Source organism: Schistocerca piceifrons, chromosome 3 (genome assembly GCF_021461385.2).
Source record: "Schistocerca piceifrons isolate TAMUIC-IGC-003096 chromosome 3, iqSchPice1.1, whole genome shotgun sequence".
NCBI classification, from domain to species: domain Eukaryota; kingdom Metazoa; phylum Arthropoda; class Insecta; order Orthoptera; family Acrididae; genus Schistocerca; species Schistocerca piceifrons.
The window spans coordinates 553,638,825-553,664,815 of record NC_060140.1 but is presented as its reverse complement, the minus strand read 5'-3'; the positions used below and the strand labels follow the sequence as shown (position 1 = coordinate 553,664,815).

Here is a 25,991-nt window from a genome sequence, read left to right as displayed (position 1 = left end):
AAGAAACAAGACAAAAGCTATAAATACTTACGCTATACCAATATTGACTTACTCATTTGGAGTAGTGAAATGGAGTAACACAGACCTAGAAGCACTCAATACACTTACACGATCACAATGCCACAAATATAGAATACATCACATACATTCAGCAATAGAAAGATTCACATTAAGCAGAAAGGAAGGAGGAAGGGGATTTATCGACATAAAAAACCTACATTATGGACAGGTAGACAATTTAAGGAAATTCTTTGTAGAACAAGCAGAAACTAGCATAATACACAAAGCAATCACTCATATAAATACATCGGCTACACCATTGCAATTTCATAACCACTTCTACAACCCTTTAGATCACATAATATCAACAGATACGAAGAAAGTAAATTGGAAAAAGAAAACACTACATGGCAAGCACCCATATCATCTAACACAGCCACACATCGATCAAATCGCATCCAACACATGGCTAAGAAAAGGCAATACAGGGCTGTTACAAATGATTGAAGCGATTTCATAAATTCACTGTAGCTCCATTCATTGACATATGGTCACGACACACTACAGATATGTAGCCGCACTTCAGGTTTCTGCCGCCAGAGCACTCGAGAGCGCAGTGAGACAAAATGGCGACAGGAGCCGAGAAAACGTATGTCGTGCTTGAAATGCACTCACATCAGTCAGTCATAACAGTGCAACGACACTTCAGGACGAAGTCAACAAAGATCCACCAACTGCTAACTCCATTCGGCTATGGTATGCGCAGTTTAAAGCTTCTGGATGCCTCTGTAAGGGGAAATCAACGGGTCGGCCTGCAGTGAGCGAAGAAACGGTTGAACGCGTGCGGGCAAGTTTCACGCGTAGCCGACGAAGTCAACGAATAAAGCAAGCAGGGAGCTAAACGTACCACAGCCGACGGGTTGGAAAATCTTACGGAAAAGGCTAAAGCAGAAGCATTTCTTAAACAGGAGATTGGAAAACCGATGGATCGGTCGTGGTGGAGATCATGATCAACAATTCATGTCATGGCCTCCACGCTCTCCCGACTTAACCCCATGCGATTTCTTTCTGTGGGGTTATGTGAAAGATTCAGTGTTTAAACCTCCTCTACCAAGAAACGTGCCAGAACTGCGAGCTCGCATCAACGATGCTTTCGAACTCATTGATGGGGACATGCTGTGCCGAGTGTGGGAGGAACTTGATTATCGGCTTGATGTCGGCCGAATCACTAAAGGGGCACATATCGAACATTTGTGAATGCCTAAAAAAACTTTTTGAGTTTTTGTATGTGTGTGCAAAGCATTGTGAAAATATCTCGAATAATAAAGTTATTGTAGAGCTGTGAAATCGCTTCAGTCATTTGTAATAACTCTGTATATACAGTGAGACGGAAGGATTCATGATTGCAGTACAGGATCCAACAATAAACACCAGATATTACAGCAAGCACATTATTAAAGATCCCAATACCACAACAGATAAATGCAGACTTTGCAGACAACAAATAGAAACAGTAGATCACATCACAAGCGGATGTACAATAATAGCAAATACACAATACACCAGAAGACATGACATTGTAGCAAAAATAATACATCAACAACTTGCCATACAACATAAACTAATAAAACAACATGTTCCCACATACAAGTATGCACCACAAAATGTACTGGAGAATGATGAATACAAATTATACTGGAACAGAACCATTATAACAGATAAAACGCCATCACATAACAAACCTGACATCATACTCACCAATAAAAAGAAGAAATTAACACAACTAATCAAAATATCCATACCCAATACAACAAATATACAGAAGAAAACAGGAGAAAAAATTGAAAAATACATCCAACTGGCTGAGGAAGTCAAGGATATGTGGCATCAGGATAAAGTTGACATTATACCAATTATACTATCAACTACAGGAGTCATACCACACAATATCCACCAGTACATCAACACAATACAGCTACATCCAAACGTATATATACAACTACAGAAATCTGTAATTATTGATACATGTTCAGTTACCCGAAAGTTCCTAAATGCAATGTAACATATACCGTACAGTTAAAAGGAAGTCGCGCTTGATCAAGGTCCATGTCACTTTCCATTTTTAACCAGACATAACGTCTGAGAAAGGAAAGAAATAATAATAATAATAATAATAATAATAATAATAAGCAGCAGCAGCAGCAGGAATCTTTTCACCAGAAATAGCAACTTGTGTAATTCTCACTGGTGAAGCCAACCTTTACTTCATCGCAATTCATCTTTTCTGTTGTGGGCAATTGAGATTCTGCTGTAGTAGGAGAAGCAGATACCATACTGAAATTCATTAGAAAATGTAACTCCTCCATGAAAGAAGTGACTTACATGCTATTATGACAGGGGAAGGGGGGAGGAGAAGATCCAATGAAGAATGGGGTATTTCGTTCTGGGATCATTTTGTCAGTGCAAGGGTATTGCAGAGATTCTCAAGAGTGGTAAATGCTACAAGAGCCTCCACTGGACGGAATTACCCCACCAACCTAGTTCAAAAGCAGGTTCCCCAGGTCACATCCTGGTACTGCTGATCCCGCCAAATACATCTTGGTAGTACACCAGTTCTCACTCAGTATTATCCTGGTGTTGAGTGTATTAATCAACTACTTCAGCAAGACAATGACTTGCTAAAATGATACCCTGAAATGAGGTCCATTCTGTATAAGATTTTGTCCACCACACCTAAGATAGCTTTTCGTCACCCTCCCAAGGTCCGCAATATCTTTGTCATACCCTTCACTCCTTCTGCACCAACCTCCCTGCAGTATGACTCCTACCCCTATGACTGCCCCTACTGCAAGACTCGTGCTATGGACCCTCCTACCACCACCTATACCATCCCTGTAACTGGTAAAACATACACTATCAAAGGGAGTGTCACCTGTTAAACAACATGTCATATACCAGCTGTTATGTAAACAATGTTCAGTCTTTTACGCCATCATGACTTCCATCAAGTTATCAGTTAGGATGAATGAGCGTAGGCAGGGGTTGCATACTGGCAACACAAAATATCCTGTTGCAGAGCATGTTCCACAACATGACAGTCATGCCCTCAATGCCTGTTTCTCCACATGCGCCATTTGGGTTCTTCCCCCAGACACCAGTTTCTCAGAACTCCACAGGTGGAAACTGGCACTAGAACATATCCTTGGTTCTTGCTACCCACCTGGTCTTAATTTACATTAATTTCTTCTGTCTGAGCAGGTCTTCACAATAACTACTCCTTTCTTCACTCCGTTGTAGTTTTCTACATGTTTAATTTTCTGACCCCTCTGTTATTTGCTGTCGCCCTCCCACCTCTTATACATGCGATGCACTTAGCTTTTCTGGTGTAGTCCCCCAACAATCAGTCTTTCCTTCTCATCCCATCTGGTATGTCTCCCCTGATTGGGGTTCTGGGTGACTTTTCTGAACTCTGCCCCTTTTCCTAAACATCTCCATACCTTTTCCTTCATCCCTCTTTCTTCGTGTTCAACCCTTCTGCCAGAAGAAGGGGTCACTGGCTCCGAAATCTTGTAGACGTAACACCTTTTTTCATATGTGTGTTCTCCTGCTGCCACTGAGTAGATTTTTTTATCCATACAGTTACATTATATTGCTAAAAATTGATTGTTTTTGTTGTTATAAGAGCGGTGTTGTGCGTCATGGAGAAGTTTTTGAATTTCAAGAAAGTATTTTCCAGGAAGAGTTGGACAACATATCACTTGTAAGAGTAGGCTTAAAAGGGATGTATCTGCCACAGTTGCAAATGGCCTTTTTAGGGCGTTTTTGCTAACCACCTCCCACGTACATCTCATGAAATGGCGACGATGACAAAGGTGAAGAAATTACAGATAATACAGAGGCTTACTGACAGTCATTCTTCTCACATACTGAGTCTGCATAAAAAGTACCGTGGACCTTGCCGTTGGTGGGGAGGCTTGCGTGCCTCAGCGATACAGATAGCCAGGGATAGACATACGTGCAACCACAATGGAGGGGTATCTGTTGAGAGGCCAGACAAACATGTGGTTCCTGAAGAGGGGCAGCAGCCTGTTCAGTAGTTGCAGGGGCAACAGTCTGGATGATTGACTGATCTGGCCTTGTAACACTAACCAAAACGGTCTTGCTGTGCTGGTACTGCGAATGGCTGAAAGCAAGGGGAAACTACAGCCGTAATTTTTCTCGAGGGCATGCAGCTTTACTGTATGGTTAAATGATGGTGTCCTCTTGGGTAAAATATTCCGGAGGTAAAATAGTCCCCCATTCGGATCTCGGGGCAGGGACTACTCAAGAGGATGTCGTTATCAGGAGAAAGAAAACTGGCGTTCTATGGATCGGAGCATGGAATGTCATATCCCTTAATTGGGCAGGTAGGTTGAAAAATTTAAAAAGGGAAATGGATAGGTTAAAGTTAGATATAGTGGGAATTAGTGAAGTTCGGTGGCAGGAGGAACAAGACTTCTGGTCAGGTGAATACAGGGTTATAAATACAAAATCAAATAGGGGTAATGCAGGAGTAGGCTTAATAATGAATAAAAAAATAGGAATGCGGGTAAGCTGCTGCAAACAGCATAGTGAACGCATCATTAATCATAGCTAACACTTGGCTCAAGAATCGTGAAAGAAGGTTGTATACATGGAAGAGGCCTGGAGATATTAGAAGGTTTCAGATAGATTATATAATGGTAAGACAATTTAGGAACCAGGTTTTAAATTGTAAGACATTTCCAGGAGCAGATGTGGACTCTGACCACAATCTATTGGTCATGAACTGCAGATCAAAACTTACGAAACTGCAAAAAGGTGGGAATTTAAGGAGATGGGACCTGGATAAACAGACAGAACCAGAGGTTGTAGAGAGAACATTAGGGAATGACTGACAAGAATGGGAGCAAGAAATACAGTAGTAGAAGAATGGGTAGCTTTGAGAGATGAAGTAGTGAAGGCAGGCATGAAGTGCTGAATTCAGGCATTCAGTTAAGTGCACACATGGCACACATGCAAGTGATATTAATAAGATGGCAGTGCACACCATTATCATGGAAGATTTGGTGATGCAAAAGAGCTTCGCTAAACTCGATACGTAGGTCATGATGTATGACCAAAAGCAGAGGCGAGTGTATGCTTGTGACAATCTTCTGCAACCCATTGAAGAAGACTCCAGCATTTCTGACAACATAATCATGGGAGACAAAACTTGGATTTTCGAATATGATCCGGAAACAAAGTGACGAGTTTTGCACGCAACATACTGCAGCATCCTGTTGTCCAAAATGGCTTGAATTAGCAAATGCAGCTTGAAAGCGATTCATTTTCTTCAACACTAATGGGGCTGGGGCACTACGAATCTGTACCTGAGGGGCAGAAAATGAATGGTGCTTTTTAATACACACAAGTGCTAAGAGGACTGAAGAGAAGGGTCAGCCGGGTGAGAACAGCCAGCGTTGGGAACTGTGAATTGCATCACGACAATGCACCCAGTCACACCTACTCCAAGGTCACAGATTGTCTTAAGATAAATGGCATTGTGACAATTTCCCAAACTCCTTGCAGTTCCAACATGGTACCAGCAGAGTATATCCTATTCCCAAAAGTGAAATCCTCCCTCAAATGGTACTCTTAAGTGCCCTCAAACACGTACCCTTAAGGACCTTCTGGAATCCGCACCTTCTGGGATCTGCCTACAAGGGAGACTTCGAATAATGGGAAAAACTGTTGGCAAAAGTGTGTCAATGATCAGGGGCTGTAGTTTGAAGAACTTTTAGGCCTTGTAGCAATATATCACATCTATTTTTCTGAAACTGTATAAAAAGCATGTACAAATGTGTACATGTGTTGTATTGTTAAATAACAATTGAAGTTGAAGAGCCATTTCCATAGGTGTCTGTTTCACAACGAAGCAATTTGGACACCTTTACCTTCAGAAATATTGTCAACTTCTAATTGCCTGAACACTCCTCAACAGTTATATACTGTTTCAGAACTGAGCCCATGTGCAGTTTGTAGAATACCTTTTTTACGGTACATGCTACATATTCCTTTTGCAAGTTACACAATACCCTGTTTCTGTGCATCACAATGTGTTTCTCTCTCTCTCTCTCTCTCTCTCTCTCTCTCTCTCTCTCTCTGTGTGTGTGTGTGTGTGTGTGTGTGTGTGTGTGTGTGTGTGTGTGTGTGTGTGTATTCACTAATGAACAACCCCAATAAAATGTGTAATGAAAGTTTGTTTTCTATAGTTAGGCACATCTGTTTCAGGGATAATCAGGATGATTTTGCAGATTTTGCTAGTGCATTTACTGGTACTCCTAGCAGTCAGCCTCAGACTGTGTTGCAGCAAAGTGCTCAGATACAACTATCACTCTCAAATAAATCTGCAGTGTCTCCCGTAACAAACAATGCTGCGGTGATTACGGGTAAGTTGTTGTTTTTACTTGGTAAAAATATTTAACTCCAGCTCTAGTGTGTAGTGGTAGGACGAAAAGGCTGGGAAAGGCACCAGTTGTCCACATATGAACATAACATGAGATTGTGAGGGCAGTGGCATCTTCACACAGCATTCTGATATTTATTTAGAAGGCTATGAATGTACATGCTGTCTTTATTCTTTTGGGAACGAGAAATATAATAGTGCTACAGCCTAAGTCATTTAGAATATCAACAGGAATGGGCAAAATCTTGAACAATTTGTTTGATAATATACAGAAGGTTCTGGTTGAGAATTAAGAATAAAGATTACAACTCGCCAAAAGGCAGAAGTGCTGCATCATTGATTGGTACACAAACAAAAGGTACAGAGCTTTGCTAACTTTCGGAATGGTTTTCCTTTTTCAAGCTTGTAGGGAAAACACACACACACATACACACACACACACACACACACACACACACACACACAGCATTGGAAAGGAGTGGGGAGATAGCGAGATAGCGAGTTACCTTAGGTTTAGGCCAGGGAGGTTATGGGGAGAAAGGATTTGCTGTAAGAATAGTTCCCATTTGTGCAGCTCAGAAAAGCTGGTGATGGTAAGGAGGATCCAGATATCATGGGTTGTGAAGCAACCATTGAAATCTCCCATATTGTGCTCTGCTGCATGTTGTGCCACTAGATGGTCCACCATGTTTTTAGCAGCAGTTTGGCAGTGGCCATTCAATCTAGTTTACAGCTGGTTGGTCATCATACCAATCACAAATGCTGTGCAGCAGTTGCAACAGAGCTGGTATATAATGTGGCTGCTTTCACAAGTGGTCCAGCCTCTGATGGGGTAGGATAAGCCTGTGACAGGACTGGAGTAAATGGTGCTGGGTGGGTGGATTGGGCAGGTCTTGTATCTGGGTCTTCCACAAGTGTATGATCCCTGTGGTTAGTGATTTGGAGTGGGAGTGTCATAGGGATGGACTAGGATGTTTTAGAGATTGGGTGGGTGGTGGAACACAACTTTGGGAGGGGATGGAAGTATCTTGGGTGGGATGTGCCTCATTTCAGGGCATGATGATAGATAGCGGAAGCCCTGATCAAGGATGTGGTTCAGTAGTTCCAGTCCAGTGTGGTATTGGGTGACAAGGGGGTGCTTCTTTGTGGTTGGTTCTTGGAATGGATGTGAAGATCAGGTGTGTATGGGGATATGGCACAGGGGAGCTGTTTGTGTATTAGTCAAACTCACCAATCACCAACAGTACCCACACTTTGGCAGCTGCCATCCCTTCCACACCAAAAAAGTCCCTACCATACAATCTGGCCACCTGGGGCAGATGCATCTGCAGTGATGCCAAAAACTAGGTGGACAATCCAGTGGCATAACATGCAGCAGAACATAACGTAAGAGATTTCAATGGCTGCCTCACAATCCATGATAGCTGGATCCTTCCCACGGCCACCAACTTTTCTGAGCTGCGCAGATGGGAGCTATTCTTCCAGCAAATCCTATGCCCCCATAACCTCCCTGGCCTAAATCTAAGGTAACTCGCTGTCCCCCACCCCCTCCCAATACTGTGTGTGTGTGTGTGTGTGTGTGTGTGTGTGTGTGTGTGTTGTACACGCACCATCCCATCCCCTATCTCAGTACCCCCATCCAATTCATGTCAGCTAGTTGTGTGCAGCAATATCATGCCATAGCCTATGAAATGACATGCCCAGCCATCTGCCACATGCCCCCTACCTGCACCCCTAGCAAGCCCACAGATGGCTCCGCACTCTCCCATGCTTGTCCCTAACCTCCTCCCTACCTTCCACGCCTCTAATCATCATCTCACCCTACACCCTCACCTCATCCAAGTACATTCACTGTGGTCCAGGAAAGAACTGGCCGTTAACTCAGCACAATGTAGGGAAAGAGCATGTGCACCTGTGTGTGTGTGTGTGTGTGTGTGTGTGTCCATGGTTTTTCCTGCAAGCTTGAAAATGGAAGTTCATTCTGACAGCTAGCATAAAGCTCTGTACCTTTTGTTTGTATACCTATCAATGATGCAGAACAATTTGTTTGAATATTCAAGAAAAAACTGTCCTTCACATACTAAGATTTTATACTTTACTGGTTGCTCTGGTACCAGTCGTACATGTGATGACCACAGGTGGCTAGGCTGTTAGGGAGAGACTTGTAGGTAACTGGTGGCAGGTGTCAAAGTGGAGATATTGCTGGTTGTTGGGATATTTGATATTGGCAGAGGTTGTGATGTATCCATCTCTGTGGTTATCAGCATCAAGGAAGGTGGCTTGTTGGATTGAGTAGTACCAGTTGAAGTGAACGTTAGCACCTTGTTGAAGTTCTGGAGGAATGTGGATAGGATATCTTACCCTTGGTACAGATCATGAAGATACCGTCAATGAATCTGAACCAGGTATGATAGGTTTGGGATTCCGGGTGGTTAAGGAGGATTCCTCTAGATGGCTCATGAATAGGTTGGCATAGAACGGTGCCATGTGGATGTGCATTGCTGTAGCGAATGTTTGTTTGTAAGCAATGCTTTCAAAGGAGAAGTAATTATGGGCGAGGATACAGTTGGTCATGGCGACTATGAAGATGGGTGTTAGGGATGTCAGTATAAAGGGAGCTGACATCAGTAGTGATGAGCAGGGCACCAGGTGCTAAAGGAACAGGAACAGTGGAGAGTCTGACATCAGTAGTGATGAGCAGGGTACAAGGTGCTAAAGGAACAGGAACAGTGGAGAGTCAGTGGAGGGGATGGTTGGTTTCTTCATATGGGATGGTAGGTTGTGGGTAAATAGACAGTAGGTGTTGGAGCAGAAGAGCAGAGTGTCTCTCAGTGGGGGCACCATAACTGGTCACAATGGGACTTCTTGGGTAGTTAGGGAGCATGTAGAAGATAGGAGTGCCCTGAGTGGCGGGGGTGGGGATGGGGGTGTGTGAAAGAAAAAAGAAAGAATGAGAGAAGGGGGAACGGGGTTAGATAGCTTTTGGGTTGGGCGTAAGATTTTAACAGAGAATCTTATTGGATTCCTTCCATGGGTTCACTTGGCGGGGTTTGTAAGTGGAAGAATCTGACAGCTGGCAGAGTCTGTCCAGGCAATCCCTGCGAATAAAAACCACAGTGGTGGAGCCTTTGTCAGCAGGTAAGATTATAAGGCGGGGATCAGTTTTCAGGTGGTGGATTGCAGTTCTTTCAGCAAATGTTGTGGTTAGCTTTCATGTTGAGGGCTTTGGGGAATGATGAAGTAAGGTTGAGTTTCAGAAATTTTGGATTGTTGATAGGGGGTGATTTTTTTTTTTTTTTTTTTTTTTTTTTTTTTTTTTTTTTTTTTTTTTTTTTTTTTTTGGGGGGGGGCGGGGGGAGCAGTGGTGGTGGAGCGCGGTTTGGATGGGGGTGTGAACATCATCAGGCAGGGTTCAGCATTGGCTTTAATACTCTCAAGATGCCAAGTCACACAAGATAGTAATAGTGCAACAATAACACTGCAGTAAGTATTATGAACCATGTTCAGAAAGTAAGAGTATTTGATTTTTCTATTCCTTTTAAGCCAAGGTGTACTTAAAAAAAACTGCAGTATATTTTTGATATACTAGTTGACTGTTTGTCACTTAATCACTATCCCATTCAGCACATGCAGTTAGCTGCGGCACAAGTTCCTTTATGCTCTCCTCAAAGAACTCTCCCTCAGCCTATTTCCCCCACTTTATAATCTCCTTCTGTGCCTACTCGTCTGTTGGAAACTTAATTCTACTCTTGTATGCCTTCAGAATAGTGAAAAATCAGGGGAAAACAAGGGGTGGTTCAAAACATCCCAACCAAATGAGTCCAAGAGCAGCTTGTTGGCTAAGGCTGTTTGAATATGGGTGTTGTGCAGCAGGCACACCCCTCTCGTCTTCTCGAGACAGAAATTAAACCAAAATAATACCCTTTTGGTTCTAAAACACTGAGGCCATGACTTTACCTAAAATTGTCTATGACCGAAAGTTCTGAAGAAAATTTATTTAATAAAGGTTTTCGAGAAGCCAAAGAGCAACTAGGCGAAGAACTTAAACAATGGAAAGAAAACATTGAGAGATCTTTAAATCTCCCCCCCCCCCCCCCCCCCCTCCAATCCGTCAGGCATGTAATGAGCCAGTCAGGTTTCATCACCAGTCGCAATAGAGCTCAGAAAATCCTCGCCTTCCAATTCAAGTTGGTGAAGAACCTTGTGGGCACAACTGAGTAGATTTTTCTTGGGCTGCCCTGTAAGCTGTTTTGGGACCCATCTTGCGCAGTTTCCGATATCCCAGTGTTTCTGTGAGTGCTTTGTATAAGGGAGCTCTGAAGAGTTATGGGAACATTGCAAAAAATTCATCCTTAGTGAGTGCAATATTTGATCCCTCATAAACACAGTCATTGTGTACATAAAACTTCAGTGTAAACCTTCAAAAAAAACTTCAGTAGATGTTATTCCCAAAAAAAACTTCAGTAGATGTTATTCCTTGTGCAAGTAGGAATTGGGTCACAGGATGTGGCTCGCACTTGGCAGGATTTCTTACGAACATCTTTCACGCAACTGGACAATACAGCATGTGTTTATGTAATGCCATGTTCCTGCGATACTTGCTCTGGTCAGGGGATCCCCTACTATCCCTCAGTGTTGTCAATCCTCAAAAAATCACATCTTGTTATGGTCACAATACACTTACTTTCTGAACATGCCTTGTACACTTTGAGTTACACATTAAAGATTATTTTTTATTTACCACTTTAGAGTAAAACTCATATTGCCACAGAGGATTACACATACAAGTAGTATAGTTACAACTTAGATATTATTTAATAAGGAAATGATTGATAGGAAATTCCAGTTCTTCGTACAAAATGAAAACTTCACATAAAAGGTTTTTATTTATGATTGAAAGGATTTTTCATGAAGTAGTATGGAGTGTCAAACAGGTATTTCTTTTTTAAACAAAGCTTATTGTTCCTCTGCTATTATTAGATAATGAATTGAATATTTTAGCATGAATGTACTTGACTGTCTTTGAACAAGTGTCATATGCTTTGACTAAGTGTGGAGACTGCAGATTGTCTTTCCTTCATAATAAAGACTATCAGGGGCTGTACTTAGTCAGATGTTGTTGTACTTACATACAGTTGTTTGAATAGAACACAGCATGAAGTGTGTGGGGATACCCTACACACAATATGAACCCCCCAGGGGGTCCACAACTCTTTTGTGGATACATGCGTAGCGAGCACGGGACCCCGAGCTAATGTGGCCCTCCTTCCTTTCCGGGCTGCATACCCTCCCTTTCCGCATCCTTCCCCGTCCCCCATCTTCGCCCCCCCCCCCCCCCCCCCACCTCTGGCTCTTTCCTTCCCTTTCTCTCCCTCTGGGAGTATGGTTTGTGCCTACGTCCGGAGACGGACGCTCGAAACTGTTACAAATTCCTTGCTTTCTACACTTGCAAGTCTTCGTCCTTCCTCTGTCCTTCTCTTTTCCTTCCCTCTTCTCTTTGCCCTTTTCTCCGCTGCAGCGTTTGAGACGCCTCTTCTTTCCTTTCCCTTTCTCTTTTTTCTTCCCTGTGCGTGTCTGAAGGCCGACCCACGCACTTCCATGCGTAGCTGGTGATGGGGTAATGCGTAATTCCCCGCCCCGGGTAGACAGGTAGGACATGTACGTACCCCCTGGTAACGGCCAGGCCCAGGGAGGGGTGATTACCCGAGCTGATACCTTCCGAAAGTGCCGATTGGTCCCTCCGTCCGTTTGTCGGGAGGTGTGACCTGAGGTGTGAACAATCACCTAAGGCGGGAGTGCCCTCAGAGAAGGCCCCCACAAGGGAGGAGCGTGCCATCGGAGACGCCGGTAATCATGGGGTATTCTTCCGCAATGGTTTCCTCACCTTCCACTATGTCTGCTCACAAGCGTAAGTTCACTGAGTCTCAGCCACAGCCAGTTCTTCCATCGTTGCCACAGTTCCTTGTTATTTCTCGGTCTGACGAAGGTCACGACTTCTCCACGGTCAACCCTTTCATTATTCAGAAAGGTGTCGACGCAATTTCAGGTCCTGGAAAGTCTTGTTCCAGATTACGGAATGGCACCCTGTTGTTAGAAACAGTCAGTGCCCTCCAGGCACAAAAATTGCTGCGTACCTCACTACTACACACCTTCCCTGTCCGGGTGGAACCGCACCGTACTTTACATTCCTCGCGTGGAGTCGTTTATACGCGCTCCCTCGATGAATTGTCTGACGAAGAAATTCAGCACTACCTGTCTGACCAGGGCATAACGGCTGTTCATAGAGTTATGAAAAGGGTTGACACGAACATCATTCCAACCCGCACTGTCTTCTTGACATTTGACAGAGTTCAACTCCCATCGAAAATCAAAGCAGGCTATGAGATAATTTCCGTTCGCCCTTACGTCCCAAACCCTACGCGTTGCTATCGATGTCAGCAGTTCAATCACACCAGCCAGTCCTGTTCCAATCCGCCCAAATGTGTTACGTGTGGCAAGGATGCCCATGAGGGTGCTTGTCCACCTCCATCCCCTCGCTGCATCAACTGTATGGGTGACCACGCTGCTTCCTCTCGAGATTGCCCCGTTTTTAAGGACGAAAAGCTCATCCAGGAAATCAGAGTGAAGGAAAAAGTGTCGACCTTTGCTGCTCAAAAATTATTCGCCAGTCGACAGCCCACCGTGCCTCAGACAGGAAAATACAGCACTGTCCTTGCTTCTCCTCGGCCAACAAAGGAGGCGGCCACGCAAACTTGTGACCTCACCTTTAGTGCCACGGTCGTCAGATCGGCCAGCGCAAAGATTGCCCGTTCAACCTCACCACTTTCGCCTGCCCACTCTATGGCTCACCATTCATCGGGTTCTGCTAAATCTCGAGCCCAAAAGTCAGACACCAAGACTTCGAAAAAAGAGCATACTCGTGAGGATTTTTTACGTACCCCAACTTCCCACCCATCGGTTTCTCCTTCATCTAAACATCATACTTCCAAGAAGGCTACAAAGAAACCCAGTTCATCTCCTTCTCCGCCAAGGCGTGTCCCATCTACAGGACCACCTGGCGGAAATCGCCCTCGGCCGTCTTCCGTGTCGCCGAGGCGCACTGCTGGCGGCCGATCAACCGGCCGATTGCTGGTGGCAGGAGCTGCTCCTGAACAACCTATGGATCAGGATCTTCTGCCTTCGGCTGAATGCCATTCCATGCTGTCGGTCGCAATCTCTGAGCAGTCGTTGAGTTGACAGCAACCTTGGTCACATTCCTCCATTTTCTGTTCACCCTATGTCCATTATCCACTGGAATATCCGCGGCATTCGAGCCAATCGGGATGAATTGTCGGTCCTCATACGATCCTACTCGCCGGTCATCTTCTGTCTTCAGGAAACAAAGCTGCGTCCTCATGACCGCTTTGTTCTCCCTCATTTTCAGTCTGTCTGATATGATCTCCCCTCTGTTGAAGGCACTCCAGCCCATGGAGGACTCATGATTCTTCTCCATGATACTCTCCATTATCACCCAATCCACTTAAACACTTCCTTCCAAGCTGTCGCCGTCCGTCTTTCCCTTTCTGGATACGCGTTCTCTCTTTGTGCTGTATACATCCCATCGTCCACACCAATGGCACGAGCTGATCTCCATCTTCTTGGTCAGCTTCCACCCCCCTATTTGCTGGTTGGGGACTTCAATGCCCACCACCCACTTTGAGGATCTCCACATCCTTGTCCACATGGCTCACTGTTGCTAGACGTCTTCCACCAAGCGGATCTAGTTTGCCTCAACACTGGGGCCCCTACATTTTTGTCTGCCTCCATGACAAATTTATCTCATTTGGACCTTGGGGTCGGTACTGTTCCGCTAGCTCGGCGCTTCGAATGGTTCGCCCTTGATGATACACACTCGAGTGACCACTTTCCATGTGTCCTCAGACTGCAGCCTCAACTGCCATATATGCGCCCGCGACGCTGGAAGTTTGCCCAAGCCGATTGGACACTTTTTTCGTCTCTAGCGACATTCGATGACCGTCACTTTCCCAGCGTCGACAATGAGGTCAAACACATTACCGATGTTATTCTTACAGCTGCGGAATGTTCAATACCACGCACCTCCGAATTGCTCCGGCGCCCCCCAGTTCCTTGGTGGAACGAGGCGTGCCGTGACGCAATACGTGAACGGTGACGTGCTCTACGCGTTTTCCGCCACCATCCTACTTTGGCCAACTGTATCCGCTATAAGCAGTTCCGTGCGCGATGCCGTCGTGTCATCCGTGATAGCAAGAAGGCAAGCTGGAAATTCTTTATTAGCTCATTTAACACCTTCACTCCCTCCTCTGAAGTTTGGAGTCGGCTTCGACGGTTCTCAGGCGCGCCTAGTTTCTCCCCGGTCTCTGGGCTCACTGTCGCGCATGATACATTAGTGGACCCCGTAGCAATTTCTAACTCATTGGGTCAGCACTTTGCTGAGATTTCGAGCTCTTCAAATTACCCGCCAGCGTTTCTCCCGAAGAAACGTGCAGCGGAAGTGCGACATCTTGCTTTCTCCTCTCAAAATCGCGAAAGCTACAATACTGTTTTCTCCATGCGGGAACTACAACATGCACTCTCTTCTTCTCGCTGCTCCGCCCCAGGACCGGATGGTATCCACGTCCAAATGTTGCTGCATTTATCAACCCATAGTCTGCGTTACCTCCTTTGCCTTTATAATCGAATTTGGACCGACAGTACTTTTCCCAGACGATGGCGGGAAGCTATCGTCGTTCCTGTTCCAAAACCTGGAAAGGACAAACATCTCCCCTCTAGCTATCGCCCCATTTCTCTCACAAGTAGTGTCTGTAAGGTTTTGGAGCGTATGGTGAATTACCCTTTAGCTTGGTGGCTGGAATCCCGCAGTCTTTTAACACCTGCCCAATGCGGATTCCGAAAGCATCGTTCTGCAGTTGACCATCTTGTTGCTCTCTCCACTTATATCATGAACAATTTTCTCCGGAAACGCCAAACAGTAGCAATATTTTTTGATCTGGAGAGAGCATGCGATACCTGTTGGAGGACAGGCGCCCTCCGCACACTGTTCTCTTGGGGCTTTCGAGGTCGGCTGCCCCTTTTTCTTCGCGAATTTATGGCAGAGCGCACATTTAGGGTGCGGGTGAACACTACTCTCTCCCGTACTTTCTCCCAAGAAAACGGGTACCCCAGGGCTCCGTGCTGAGTGTTGTACTGTTTGCCATTGCCATAAATCCAATTATGGATTGTCTCCTTCCTGATGTCTCGGGCTCCCTCTTTGTGGACGATTTTGCGATCTACTACAGCTCTCAACGGACCAGCCTTCTTGAACGACGTCTTCATGGATGTCTCAATCGCCTCCACTCTAGAAGCATCGAAACCAGCTTCCGTTTTTCTCCCAGTAAGACCATTTGTGTTAATTTTTGGCGACGTAAGGCGTTTCTTCCGCCCTCCTTACATCTAGGTCCTGTCAACCTTCCGTTTTCAGACGTCGCTAAATTCTTGGGTCTTATGTTTGACAGAAAACTGTGCTGGTCCTCCCATGTTTCCTATCTTTCGGCCCGCTGTCTGCGATCCCTCAACACCCTCCGTGTCCTGAATGGTACCTCCTGGGGAGCGGACCGAGTGGTCCTTCTCCGCCTCTATCGCGCCTTAGTGCGCTCGAAATTGGGCTATGGAAGCATAGTCTACTCCTCTGCTTGGCCGTCTATTCTTCGGCGTCTCGACTCTATCCACCACCGTGGATTACGCTTAGTGTCTGGAGCTTTTTACACCAGCCCTGTGGAAAGCCTTTATGCTGAGACTGCTGAACCTCCGCTGTCCAATCGGCGAGCAGTCCTTCTGAGTCGTTATGCTAGCCATCTGTCTTCCATGCCTGCTAATCCAGCCCATGACATTTTTTTCGACGCCTCCTTTGATGTAGGGTATGCAGGCCGCCCCTCCTCCCTACTACCACCGGGAGTCCGCTGCCGTCAACTGCTCCATTCTCTTTCCTTCCGCTTTCCTAAAACCTTCTTGACAACCTGGGGTACAGCACCACCTTGGCTCCGTCCCCGGATCTGCCTGCTCCGTGACCTTTGTCGATTTCCCAAGGAAGGTACCCCTTCACTTGTTTATTGTCGGGCATTTGCTGCTCTATGTGCACAAATGACAGAAGCCACATTTATTTACACCGACAGCTCGAAAACATCGTTAGGTGTAGGGAGTGCCTATATTGTTGGCGACACCCCAAATCGCTTTCGGCTTCCCGACCAGTGTTCAGTTTATACTGCAGAACTTTACGCTGTTCTCCAGGCTGTCCACTACATCTGCCGCCATCAGCGGATACAGTATGTTATCTGCTCAGATTCTTTCAGCTCTCTCCTCAGTCTCCAAGCTCTTTACCCAGTGCACCCTCTGGTCCACCGGATTCAGGACTGTCTGCGCTTGCTCCACCTGGGGGGCGTCTCGGTGGCGTTCCTCTGGCTCCCAGGACATGTTGGTATCTGTGGAAATGAGGTGGCCGATATTGCAGCCAAGGCTGCAGTCTCTCTTCTTCGGCCAGCTATTCAATCGATTCCCTTCGCTGATCTACGGAGCGTTTTATGTCGTCGTGTTCTTCATTTATGGCACGCACATTGGTCGACACTTCCCCATAATAAATTGCAGGACGTGAAAGCTCTTCCTTGTGCTTGGACCTCTTCCTCCCGAACGCGTCGTCGGGAGGAGGTAATTTTAACTAGACTCCGGATAGGGCACTGTCTTTTTAGCCACCGACATCTTTTAAGCGGCGATCCTCCCCCACTCTCTCCCCACTGCTCTCAGCTGTGGACGGTAAGACACTTTTTAATTGAGTGCCCCTATTTTAATCCGTTACGCTCCCGTCTACAGCTATCGCCTGATATATCGTCGATTTTAGCAGATGACATGCGCTCAGCCGATCGCGTTCTCGAGTTTATTAGTGCCAGTGAAATGACGTCAGTCATTTGAAGCTTTTTTTGGGGACAGACACCCCTTTCTGTAGTGGATTTTTAAGCCTTCCTTCTGCTTTCTGTTTCTCCAATTTTATGACTTTCGTTTCCTTTGCCGCTGGTTTCCATTTTCGGTTTTTTACTGTTTCCTAAGTCACAGACTGGGCACTAATGACCATGGCAGTTTTGCGCCCTAAAAAAAAAAAAAAATAAAAAATAAAAAAATAAACCGCAATATGAACTACTTTCTGCAGTGTGAAGATAGGCAGTTTCCATAATATTATGCCTGTAATACATTATAAATGTACTGCCTTCACCAAAATCACTCTGAGAAAATATTATGTGGCGAACATGTTTTGTCTGCCATCTATGTAGACATAAAGAAATTATGAGGAGTACACTTGTTTTAGTAAATGGTCAGTATGTGCAATAACTATGTTATTTGGGTAATAGTTGTGTGCATGGAAGTGAATGAAAGTAATCTTCATAACAAAAGTAAGATTCACTCAAGGAAATTAGAAAAGTGTGAAAGACAATTGCTGGACATTACTTTTCTTTGGGATATGAGATAATAGTGTTGATAAGCACATATAAAAGTACATGGCACTATTCTATTTTTTTGAGTTATTATTTCCTTCCTAAGGGAGGAGAAAAGGATGGATTGGGGAAAGTGAGAAAGGAGGTACATATTACTCAAACTCCAGGACGAAAGAAATGTATCTATTTTGTGGACGAGGGGTGGAAATACAATTCTAATAAGACTAAAATAATGTGTAATCAGTAAATTAAAGAGAAAACGCTACAATTTGATTATGCATGTTTGAGCTTTATGATGGATGCTAAACTTGGCAGTTTCCCCACAGTGTCTCCTTCTTTCACTCTCTGTTGAGTTGCAGCAGTGAATGAAAATATCAGTGCATTTTTGAAACATCTGAATCTTCAAAATATCTGAGTTTTGTGATCAGCTTTGTGTGTTCACCTGAACAAAAATGCTTCTGTGACATGTGATAAATTGAATATAGATTTTAGTGATTCTTCTATTTGGAGGAGAAGGTGTGCCTGTTACGGGCTTAACAATTACAACAGTCAATACTGAGACACCTACCAATCTCCGTGAGCTACATCTCACTAGCAGACAACTTCTATACATTTTGCAAATAGAAACTGGTAGAAGCCCTCACACAATTTGCAAAAGAACATTTGCATATGTCTAATGATGAATTGTGGCAAAATACCGTCACTGCTGATGAAATGAGGGTCCATTGTTATGACCTAGAAATGAAATGGAGTAGCATGGAGTGGGTGTAACATGGTCAACCACCCCCATAAAGTATGTATACTGAAGGCAGCGAATAAGGTAATTGTTATAACATCATTCTATTACAAAGACATCCTGTACGCTGATCTTGTTGAAAAAGGTGCTATGGGCAGGTCTTGAGCCATCTAATGATCACATTCAAAAGAAGAGTAAATAATTTGTTTAATAGTGGAACCATCATTGGAATAATGCTAGTGTTCATCTGAAACAGACTGTGATAGAAATTTTGACCAGAAAAGGTGTCTCTATGGGACCCCATCCACCTTACAGTCAAAATTTGACATCATTACACTTTTTCCTTCACCGCAGTGCCAAAATGGACCTCAAGGAAAGTTGTTTTGACACACACAATTTCTAGATACATGGCAAAGAAAGGCCTTCACCGTGTTTTGCAGGAGTGCCATGGGACTGGGACAAGCACATCATTTGGGTGAAGGTCACGGTTAAAGCAGGCTCAAACATGGTAATTGGATGTCTCTATGGGCCCGCTGGCTCAGCAGCTGTTGTGGCAAAAAACACCTGAAGGAAAATTTGGAAAATATTTCAAGTAGATTTTCTGACCATGTTATAGTTTTGGAGGCAATTTTAATTTACCAGATATAGACTGGGAGACTCAAAACATTTATAATGGGTGGCAGGGACAAAGAACCCAGCGAAATTTTTTTAAGTCCATTATCCGAAAACTACCTTGAGCAGTTAAACAGAGAACAGACTTGTGGTGATAACATATTGGACCTTCTGGTGACAAATAGACTCAAACTATTTGAAACAGTTAACACAGAACAGGGAATCAGCAATCATAAAGCGGTTACAGCATTGGTGATTTCAGCCATAAATAGAAATAATAAAAAAGGTAGGAAGATTTTTCTGTTTAGCAAAAGTGACAAAAAGCAGATTTCAGAGTACTTGACGGCTCAACACAAAAGTTTTATGTCAATTACAGATAGTGTTGAGGATCAGTGGACAAAGTTCAAAACCATCGTACAATATGCATTAGATAAGTATGTGAAACTTGGACTAGTGGAAAAGAAGAAAAGAGAAGATTAGAGGCATTCGAAATGTGGTGCTACCGGAGAATGGAAAAAATCAGCTGGCGAGACAAGGCTACAAACGAAGATGTCCTCAGAAGAGTGAAAGAAAACAGATCTCTTTGGCGAAATATACAGAAAAGAAGAATAACCTTCATAGGTCACATTTTACGGCATAACAATTTCATTAAGAGAATATTAGAAGGAATCATTGAAGGAAGAACTCGCCGAGGACGACCTAGATTAAGCTACATTCAACAAGTAATAAATGACATCGGGTGCCAGACCTATGCAGATATGAAGAAGAAAGTTGACAAAAGAACGGAATGGCGTGCTGCTGCCAACCAACCTGTGGGTTGATAACCGAAGAAGAAGAAGTATGTGCCAAGCAAGCTCGTAAGAGATGGAAAAGAGCCACCGTGGTACAACAGCTGAGTTAGAAAACTGCTACAGAAGCAAAGGGAACTTCACAGCAAACATAAACATAGCCAAAGCCTTTCAGACAAACAAAAATTACATGAAGCAAAATGTAGTGTGAGGAGGGCTATACGAGAGGCGTTCAACGAATTCGAAAGTAAAGTTCGATGTGCTGACTTGGCAGAAAATCCTAAGAAATTTTGGTCTTATGTCAAAGCGGTAGGCGCATCAAAACAGAATGTCCAGACACTTTGTGACCAAAATGGTACTGAAACAGAGGGTGACAAACTAAGGGCCGAAATACTAAATGTCTTTTTTCCAAAGCTGTTTCACAGAGCAAGACTGCACTGTAGTTCCTTCTCTAGATCGTTGCACAGATGATTAAATGGTAGATATCGAAAAGATGACAGGGGGATGGAAAAACAATTAAAATTGCTCAAAAGAGGAAAGGCCACTGGACCTGATGGGATACCACTTCAATTTTACACAGAGTACGTGAAGGAACTAGCCCCCCTTCTTAAAGTGGTGTACCGTAGGTCTCTAGAAGAGTGTAGCATTCCAAAAGATTGGAAAAGGGTACAGGTCATCCCCGTTTTCAAGAAGGGACGTCGAACAGATGTGCAGAACTATAGACCTATATCTCTAACCTCGATCAGTTGTAGAATTTTGGAACAGGTATTATGTTAGAGTATAATGACTTTTCTGGAGACTAGAAATCTACTCTGTAGGAATCAGCAGGGGTCTTGAAAAAGATGATCGTGTGAAACTCAGCTCGCGCTATTCGTCCACGAGCCTCAGAGGACCATAGACGCGGGTTCCCAGGTAGATGCTGTGTTTCTTGACTTCTGCAAGGCATTTGATACAGTTCCCCACAGTCGTTTAATGAACAAAGTAAGAGCATATCAATTGTGTGATTGGATTGAAGAGTTCCTAGATAACAGAACGCAGCACGTCATTCTCAATGGAGAGAAGTCTTCCGAAGTAAGAGTGATTTCAGGTGTGTTACAGGGGAGTGTTGTAGGACCATTGCTATTCACAATATATATAAATGACCTAGTGAATAACATCGGAAGTTCACTGGGGCTTTTTGCAGATGATGCTGTAGTATATCAAGAGGTTGTAACAATGGAAAACTGTACTGAAATGTAGGAGGATCTGCAATGAATTGACACATGGTGAAGGGAATGGCAATTGAATCTCAATGTAGACAAGTGTAATGTGCCGCGAATACATAGGAAGATCCTTTATTATTTAGCTACAATATAGCAGGTCAGCAACTGGAAGCAGTTAATTCCATAAATTATCTGGGAGTAGGTATTAGGAGTGATTTAAAATGGAATGACCATATAAAATTAATCGTCAGTAAAGCAGATGCCAGACTGAGATTCATTGGAAGAATCCTAAGGAAATGCAGTCCTAAAACAAAGGAAGTAGGTTGCAGTACACTTGTTCGCTCACTGCTTGAATACTGCTCACTGGTGTGGGATCTTTACCAGATAGTGTTAATAGAAGAGATAGAGAAGATCCAACGGAGAGCAGCATTCTTCATTACAGGATCATTTAGTAATCGTGAAAGCGTTACGGAGATGATAGGTAAACTGCAGTGGAAGACTCTGCAGGAGAGACGCTCAGTAGCTCGGTACGGGCTTTTGCATAAAAAGGGGGATACGTCGGATGTCAACAACTACCGCCCAATCTCTCTTCTGACAGCTCTATCAAAAATTTTTGAGAAAGTATTGTATTCCAGAGTAGCCTCCCATATTTGTAAAAATAAAGTACTAACAAAATGTCAGTTTGGTTTTCAGAAAGGCTTTTCAACAGAAAATGCTATATGCGCTTTCACTGATCAAATATTAAATACTCTGAATAACGGGACATCACCCATTGGTATTTTTTGTTATCTCTCAAAGGCCTTTGATTGTGTAAATCATGGAATTCTTTTAGATAAGCTAAATCATTATGGTTTGATTGAGACAGTGCACAAATGGTTTAATTCATACTTAACTGGAAGAATGCAGAAAGTTGAAATAAGTGGTTCATGTAAAGTTAAAACAACAGCTGATTCCTCAAACTGCGGGGCTATCAAGTACAGGGTCCCACAGGGTTCGGTCTTGGGTCCTTTACTGTTCGTGATATACATTAATGACTTACCATTCCACATTGATGAAGATGCAAAGTTACTTCTTTTTGCTGATGATACAAGTATAGTGATAACATCCAAAAACCAAGAACTAAGTGATGTAGTTGTAAATGATGTTTTTCACAAAATTATTAAGTGGTTCTCAGCAAACGAACTCTGTTTAAATTTTGATAAAACATAGTATATACAGTTCCGTACAGTAAATGGCACAACTCCAGTAATATGAGTTCATCTATGTATGCTATTAGGGTTATTGCAAATTTTGGTGATAAGAATCTCAGTAAATTAGCTTGCTATGCCTACTTTCATTCACTGCTTTCATATGGCATCATATTCTGGGATAATTCATCATTGAGTAGAAAAGTATTTATTGCTCAAAAAAGTGTAATCAGAATAATTGCTGGAGCCCACCCATGGTCATCCTGCAGACATCTATCTAAGGATCTAGGGATCCTCACAGTAACCTCACAGTATATGTATTCATTTATGAAATTTGTTGTTAATAATCCAACCCAGTTCAAAAGTATAGCAGTGTGCATAGCTATAACACCAGGAGAAAGGATGATCTTCACTATGCAGGGTTAAATCTGACTTTGGCACAGAAAGGGGTAAATTATGCTGCCACAAAAGTCTTTCGTCACCTACCAAACAGCATCAAAAGCCTGACAGATAGCCAACTAACATTTAAAAATAAATTAAAAGAATTTCTAGATGACAGCTCCTTCTACTCATTGGCTGATTTTTAGATATAAATTAAGGGGGAGGGGGAACAACAACAACAACTTAAACATTAGTGTCATGCAATATTTTGTGTAATGTAATATCTTGTACAGACATCTTTTATTAACCTGACACGTTCCACATCATTACGAAGTGTCGTATTCATGATCTGTGGAACAAGTATTAATCTAACCTAATCTAATCTTGAAGTTTCAAGAACATATCTTCACCGAGGAGACAAGTAGTATATTGCTCCCTCCTACGTATATCTGGCGAAGAGATGCTGAGGATAAAATTAGAGAGATTAGAGCCCACACAGAGGCATACCGACAATCTTTGTTTCCACGAACAATACGAGACTGGAATAGAAGGGAGAACCGATAGAGGTACTCAAGGTACCCTCCGCCACACACTGTCAGCTGGCTCGCGGAGTATGAATGTAGATGTAGATATTGAGTAGGAGTACTACTCAGTCATGTTATTTTGCACTTTGCCTCTCCTGGCCATTGTCAGAAACAGACGGTAATGTTACAGTAAACAAGAATGATGTTGACTAAGGAAAATGCGCCACACTGTGTGAATGCTGTTAGGAAAGTTGTGCATCTACTATCAAGTGACTCATTTTGGTCTCGTGAAATATCATAATAAAAACTTACAATGAGCCAACCGAAGTGTCCTAACTCCCATGTGCGGTAATATTGTGGTCGAGTAATATGTTGAAGGTGACAAAAATTGGAATTTTAAACTTCTGAAATAAAGCTTTCAGAAAAGGAGTGTCAGTCTTGCTGAACATTCTTTGTACATTAGAAGTGGTAGCAAGAAATATATATGCCCTCTTTAACCATGCCAACTTTGAAACCAGTATTAGTGATGTGAAGCGGTTGCAACAATAATGATTACCAAAGTACGAAAGGGCAGCTGAAACAAATCAAGGTTTACATGGTCAGCAAATTGGACAAACTGACTGTGTCATAACTCAGTGAGAAACCTTTCAAACATTTACTTCTGGGCACAATCACATGGAACTGTTGCTGAAGTTTGAAAGAGCAGTATATAAAGCACTGGATGTAGGTATGTATTTAGTAGAACAGTTTATGATGGGAGAGACGTTGCATGATGTGCAGTCTATATTAAAGGAACAGCAACTACTGCATAGTAAGTGTAAAGCAAAGAGTAGGGCTAGGACAGTGAGATGGTAAATGCAAAAAGTTTAGCTGTCAGAAGAGCAGTGTGTGAAGCCTTCAAAAGCTGCAGTAGCTGAACATTATCAAATAATCTCTTTAAAAAAATCTATAGAAATTCTAGTCATATGTGGAGGCTGTAAGAGGCTCCAAAGCTCGTGTCCAGATGTGTAGATAACAGAGGCAGCAGAATTGAATGTAGCAACACAACAATAACAGAAATGATTAAATCTGTTTTAATTTTTCTTTACAAAGGAAGATAAGAAGTACTGTCGCTATTTACTTACTGCACAACTGCAAAGATCAATGATATAAATACTAGTGTTGTGTCAGTGCATTGAGAAACAGCTGAAATTCTCAAAATTCAACAAAACACAAAAGAGCCTGATAGCATCTGTTTTAGAATTTATACAGAATTTGTGGCTGAGGAGCTCCCTATTTTCTAAGCATAATATATCAAAGATCAATCCACAAAACCACCCACCCAGTCTCATTAATGTCAGTCTGATGTAGTATCATAGAACATATTCTGAGCTCAAACGTAATGAGGTATCTTGAGCAGAATGACCTCTTCCGTGCTAAAAGCATTGATTTTGAAAACATGAAAATCCCATTTTCCTCGAGATTTCGCTGTCAGGTGGATTCAGCATTCCATGACTTCTGAAAAAAACATTGATATAAATATGACTTTGTTGCATACGAAGGTTTTATTAGAAAAAAGTACAATCTTATCAAGCAAAATTTGTGACTGAATTGAGCACTTATTGTTATGGAGGACACAGAATGTTATCTTGAATGGAGAGTCACCAACAGATGGAGAAGTAACTTCTGGTGTGTTCCAGGGACGTGTGGGATCTTTGCCGTTCATGTTGCATATTAATGATCTGGTAGACAATAGTAACCTCAGACTTTTTGCTGCTGATTCAGTTGTCTGAAATGAACTAGTGCCTGAAACAAAACAAAGCAAAAAAAGTTGCACTAATGTTCAGTCAGAGCTTGATAGGATTTCAAAGTGGTGCAAAGACTGGCAAATTGCTTTAAATGTACAGAAAAGTAAAATTATGCACTTCACAAAAACATAAAAGTAGTACCCATGACTACAATCTTTGCGTCACAATTGTATTCGCTCAATTCGTACAAATGGCTGTATTTAACAATTTGTGGTGATACACAATGGAATAATCGCATAGACTCAGTCACAGAGGAAGCAGATGGCAGACTGTTTAGTTTGTAGCATCAAAAGGCAGTTAGTCTATAAAGGAAATTACTTATAAAACATTTGTGCCACCACCATAATATATTGCTCAAGTGTGCAAGATCCATACCGGATAATTGTAACAGGCCATACTGAATTTATTCAAAGAAGTGAAGCATGAATAGTGCCAGTTATGTTTGATCCATGAGAAAGGTAATAGAAATGCCGAGAAATCTCAACTGGCAGACTCTTTTAAGACACACACAAACTATGCTCTGAAAGCATACTTAAAAAATTTCAAGATCCAGTCATAAGTGCAGAATCTGTGAATAGAGACACAGTAAGGTTAACTACAACTCTCAGTGTGCCATTTAAGTAGTCATTCTTTCTATGCTCCATATGCAAATGGAAAGGGAAGAAACCCTAATAAATGGTACAATGGGAAGTATACTGTGTCATCCACTTCATTGGTTTGCAGAGTATAGATGTAGATAGCGGATAATCTCTTTCTGTTTACACATCTTGATAATTGAAATCTCTCAACAAGCGTGACCATTGTTATCATAACAGAAATTCTGTTTTCCAT

General features: G+C 43.0%; 1 protein-coding gene across 2 annotated transcripts in view; it reads left to right on the top strand.

Annotated features, from left to right (window-relative positions):
* LOC124790093 (clathrin interactor 1) overlaps positions 1 to 25,991 on the top strand; it is a gene marked incomplete in the record, with an annotated part of 192,939 nt that overhangs the window by 91,005 nt on the left and 75,943 nt on the right. For both annotated transcript variants that reach the window (XR_007016219.1, XM_047257659.1), the window contains 1 exon segment: positions 6,292 to 6,449. Coding sequence is in view for 1 of the 2 variants with exons in the window: in XM_047257659.1 (XP_047113615.1) it covers positions 6,292 to 6,449 (158 nt within the window).